General features: G+C 33.0%; 2 protein-coding genes across 2 annotated transcripts; both read right to left on the bottom strand.

Moving 5' to 3' along the window:
• Window positions 1-789: 789 nt before the first annotated feature.
• On the bottom strand, window positions 790-3467 carry LOC136271691 (V(D)J recombination-activating protein 1-like). Its single transcript, XM_066072111.1, has 2 exons — window positions 2268-3467; window positions 790-874 (listed from the first exon to the last, which is right to left on the bottom strand). Exons 1-2 carry the CDS (start codon window positions 3383-3385, stop codon window positions 790-792), a joined length of 1203 nt encoding a protein of 400 aa, XP_065928183.1. The 5' UTR covers window positions 3386-3467.
• A 16-nt stretch (window positions 3468-3483) lies between these two features.
• LOC136271688 (V(D)J recombination-activating protein 1-like) lies at window positions 3484-4735 on the bottom strand. Its single transcript, XM_066072101.1, has 2 exons — window positions 3641-4735; window positions 3484-3495 (listed from the first exon to the last, which is right to left on the bottom strand). Exons 1-2 carry the CDS (start codon window positions 4679-4681, stop codon window positions 3484-3486), a joined length of 1053 nt encoding a protein of 350 aa, XP_065928173.1. The 5' UTR covers window positions 4682-4735.
• Between the last annotated feature and the right edge of the window lie 514 nt (window positions 4736-5249).

The following is a 5249-nucleotide window of genomic DNA, read 5'->3' as shown; positions in this document are numbered from 1 at the left end:
TTTTCAATGTCAAATGAATTATATGTTGTTAAGTTAAATGACACAAAAGGTATTGTAGAAATTATTCAACCGCCAGGTGGCATTTCTGTAAGAAAATTAGAAGGGGATATTCCTTCTGGTAGATCTGGTCATTCTTTTACATATTTTGATTGTTGTGCTATTTTACATGGTGGAGTTTGTTTTCCACATAGAAATTCATGTATTGGTTCATCTCTTTTTACGAATGTTACAAATGATAGCAGTTTTTATATGTTTGATTATGAGCGTCTTTTTTGGACTAAACTTTCTGTCTCAGGTTCTCATCCACGAGCATATCACACCGCTACACAAATGGACATCAGAGGTATGAAATCTGTTGTATATATTGGTGGTGTAATAAAAACTGAAAGTGATCTTCAAAGAATACCATTATCAAATGTATTTGTTTTAAAGATGGATTCTGATAGACATTTTCACACAGAAATTTTGACATTTGCCAATTCTCCTGCTGTTGGTGTTTCATACCATTCAGCAGGAGTGATTGGCCCATACATATTTGTTGTTGGGGGGGTAGATGAAAATAATCTTCAAGGCAGAAGTTCTGTTTCAGTATTAAATGTAGAAACGTATTTGTGTGATATTATTCAATTTGACCAGTCTTTTAAGTCAGCTGGTCATTCAGTTTGTAAATTGTCAAATGATTGTTTAATGATATGTGGGGGGGTGCATTTACAATATTTTGTATTTACCAGTAAACCAATGGTACCAAGTCCATGTGACTTTGGTAATGATTGTAAAATTATTCAGTCATCAGAAATATCTCCCATTTCTTGGATTCAGTGTGAGGGTGTTTGTAAAAGGTGGCTCCATCAATTTTGTGTAGGTGTACTGAATACTGACATGAGCCGCAGAAAATTTTTATGTTCAACTTGTTCAAAGTCATGTAAGGGTAAGAAGAGAAAACTTCCTGTGTAGAATTTTCTGTAAAATGTAAAATTGTTTTCAAGCATATATCAACTATACTCTGTCTCGTGGTATTCTCAATTCACATTTTGCCAAATGGAGAAAAGATGTAAATATTTCCCATTATAAATCTTCGTAGGGAATCTGTTTTCTTTACTGTGAATTTTTAGGAGGGAAAAATGATAATATGTGAATGAAGTTATTTTAAAATTTTTCCCTTAAATGGATTTCAATTACACTTCTTTTACAGGTATGTGTATTTTTATTAAAAATCGTCCAAATGTGCAGCATAAATATCTTGGGAAAGACTTTAGATTTTGGGATAAAGTCAAAGTTGTAAATAATTATGTTCCTTGTTTAATTTAAGGGCTACTACATGGAGTAGCACTTCCTGTTGTGGTATATATTATTTATTGTTTAAACAAAGAAAGAAGATCATTGTAGTGTATTAATATGCATATTTGTACATTTATTTATTGTATGGTCATAAATAATGTACATGTTTACAGTGTGATAGGCATATCAAACTTAATCCATACAAGATGAATTATGTCGTAATATATCATATAGATCTATACACATGAAAGATGTGTAGTATTTACATATTTACAAATGTGTACAACCTTAATTGTTATGTGCATATAAAATACCTCTGTACAGAAACATACCCATTTCTGATCAATATGTAGTACAATATGAATGTATAACTTAGACAAATTTTCAAAATAATGATACATGTATTATGTTCATGAACATTGATGTTTCATGAAATAAAATGAAGTTAATGATTATAATCTATTGGAATATTTATATGAAAGAGTTACAAACTAGTTTTTAGAAGTGGGCAAGTTCTCTTATTATGTCCACTTGTAAAACATAAAGAACAGCGAATTTTCTTGTGCTCAACTTCGGCAAGCTTAAAAAGAGCCTTGCTGCTATACAGCCAATGCAGTTTTAAAACATCACACAAACTACCATAAGTATTCCCACGTCGCGAGAGATTTTTTCTAAAATGTCTAAACAGTTTGTTCCCTGCTTCGTTGCCCTCACTACTAAAAGCCCCCACTGACCCAGGCCCATTTGGGTCTTCTATAAGTTGCTGAACATGTTCAATAATTTTATGTAAATAATTGGGCCACTCTACGTAATCAAAATTTTGAAGTAAAAGAGTTCCCATTTCAACAGCACATTTTTTGTAATTTTTTACATCTAGTGGACATTCCTTTAAAGGTTCTTTACATCTATATACCTTTCTAAGGTGTAAAAATATACTCAAAACAGAAGAAAGATTTTCTTTTCTGGTAGAATCTGAAATAAGTTCTAACAAAACAGAATGGGGAGTTTCAAAAAGAGTCCTTGCATAGTTGCCAGGCATCATAAGTTGGGGATTAATTCCACAATTAAATTTCAAATGTTGATCAAGCAATGATTCTGCACTTTGAACTAATGACTTAACATCTTGTGTGAGTTCCCATTTTGTAACCCCAGCAATTTCACGTATAATAACTTTCTTAAAAAACTGTCCTAAATTGATATCTGCATGTGTTGCATCTATGCCTTTCTGTATTGGTTCAATTTTTGAAAGTGGAGCAGATTTCACACCCTTTGATAATTTTTTCAATTCATTTTCAGACAAAACATTTGGATTGACACGCAAAATTTCAGCAATATTTGTACATTCAGAAATTGACCTATTAATTACAAAAGATCCAAGTAATTCTTTTGCAGCATGTTTGTCTGCATCACATAATGTACATAAATATTTTGACCCACTACCCTGAAGACCAGAATCTCCTCTGTCCCTTTTTTCGTCAACCATTGAATTAAAAAATGAAAATTTATGACATATCCAACCCTGTTTTGTTTTCACATTCATGCGATTTTGCATTAAAATTTCTCTTTCATTTTCAATGGGTAGAATACAAACAACATTTGAAACATGGTTATTTTCATCCGAAATTGATTCCAAAAGGGGTCTATTTGTTCGAACACTGTTTGGCAATGGCTCAGTAAACACATCATACTTTTTGCCTTGATATTCGGCTTCAATTTTAACTATACAAAAAGAAAATCTGAAGGCTTTGTCTGGTAACATTTTAAAATCTTTTTCTTTATAAATAGAAACTTCACCCATTCCATCACACCCATCTTTAACAGTTGTATGTAAAATTACATTTTCAACAATTAAACCATGCTTTTCTAACCCATTCACAATTTCAGGCTCTAATTCTTGTAAAGAAACAGACAGTGCATCAAAATAACAATACCGAACTCCCATACAGTTTGGAGTTGCCAATTCAACAAAACCTTGCATAAAACATTCATTTATATTCAAAGGATCTGTACAAGGATTTTGGGAGTTTTCAAACAGTACATTGCCATCATAATTAATAATCTGATAAACAGCTGCAGAAGGCAAAAATAAATTTTCACAACTTTCCATTTTACTGGGTGCTTGAAAAACATGAACATTATTTTGGGAAAGGAATTCATACTGGGATCTATATTGTCCCTTGCTTTGTAAAAGATCAACGCGTATAGCTAAACATTGTTCTGGAGAAAGGATATTATCATTTCCTAGCCACAAATTTTCAATCTGTTTCCAACGTGGATCATTAATATCTTTCAAATGGTCTTTCAACATGAAAAACAAAACATCAGACTTATTTTCATCTTGCGTTTGGCAAAATTCATTTACCTGAGATATTATGGGTTTCAAACGTTTATGACGTGTGTGCTTTGCAGAAACAGAATGAAGAGGTAATTTAAACACCTTAGGTTTTGTTGTAACATCATACAAAACTTTTTTGCCTTTCATTGTACAGACATTTTCATGTTTATCAATATCTCTAATAACAAGTGATTGGGAACAGTTTGTATGTATACAATGCACTAACAGGGTATCATAAATTTGAAGAAGATGACCATGAAGGGGGGACACCTCACTCTCATCAAGTAATGACCTACATACAGGACATGCACTTGATATGGAAAACCAGCCAACTATGCATTCTTTGCAAAAAATATGATTGCATTTTGAAATATATGGTTCACAAGGAACACCACGACAAATCGAACACATAAATGATTGGGCAACTTCTACTTGACAAAATCGCTCAATAGGAATGCTCCTAATAACAACATTTTTGAATTTTTCAGATGAAACAGGCTCAGAAGCACATGCATCAGCAATTGCCAACTTATCTAGAGGGGGGAAGGGGGAACTATCTACAGGGACAGGAATGGAGCATGTTGACGAACATGATGGATGATCGGTAGAAGAAGAGGATGATGTTGAAGATGATGGACAGTCGGGGGATGTCGAAGGTCTTGATCTGTCTTGACTGTCTTTGTCCGCGCTGTGATAGGAATGTTCTTGACAAATAAAACTGTTCTTAGTAGACTGGGATGGGACACTTAATTTTCTCTTTAACACTTTCTTTGGTCGGCCAGGTTTTACATAACAAATGTCACAATTGTCAGAATGGGGCAAAAATTCATGCAAAACAGGCAAGTTAATTAATGTGGCATCTTCAGCTTGACTGTATCGTGTAAGTCTAAGTCTACATGGGGTACAAATTTTAGAAGGATGAATGTTCAAAGAGTCACTGTCAATGTCGATGTTGTAAAGGGATGTGATTGCCGACTTGAAGTTTTCTTTGGGATGAGACTTTGAATTTATGGGAATTTTTACACCACAAAGTCTGCACAAACTGTTCAACTTTAATTCATGCTCCATTTCTGTGGAAGAAGTGAAATAAAATATTTCAAAATAAATTATATCACCATCATATTTTTCTGTGTTTTTCTCTATGTAGCAAATAAATGTGTTCATATGCAAATAGACATGAAATAAATAACTGTCCAACTGCCCCCATATATATTTTCAATTTACCATCCCATATTGGCCCAATCCCCTCATCATGCATCAATCATTTTTAATCATTTGCATATGGACACACTGATTTACAACATGTTTTATGAAAGTTGTTGACTTGCTATATAAGCAAAAAGTACATGAAACGCATGACTGGCCATGTACAGGAAATTCATATCAAATATCTGATGAAAAACCAATTTATAAGTATATATGTATGTCCAGTCAATCTTGACATATATTCAAATTTTCTATCAATACAACTTATGTACATATATGTTGAATATTTAAACAGATGGGGTGTTCCCAGGCCATAGGCCTTAATTTTGAGCAAGGAAACACAAGGTGAAAATAAAATAGGTACACATAGGTATAAATGGTATTATTGAGCCGCTCATTGACCTTTACTGTATATATAACTAGTATTCGA

Source organism: Magallana gigas, chromosome 2 (genome assembly GCF_963853765.1).
Source record: "Magallana gigas chromosome 2, xbMagGiga1.1, whole genome shotgun sequence".
Classification (NCBI taxonomy): domain Eukaryota; kingdom Metazoa; phylum Mollusca; class Bivalvia; order Ostreida; family Ostreidae; genus Magallana; species Magallana gigas.
This window is presented reverse-complemented; position numbering and strand designations above follow the sequence as displayed.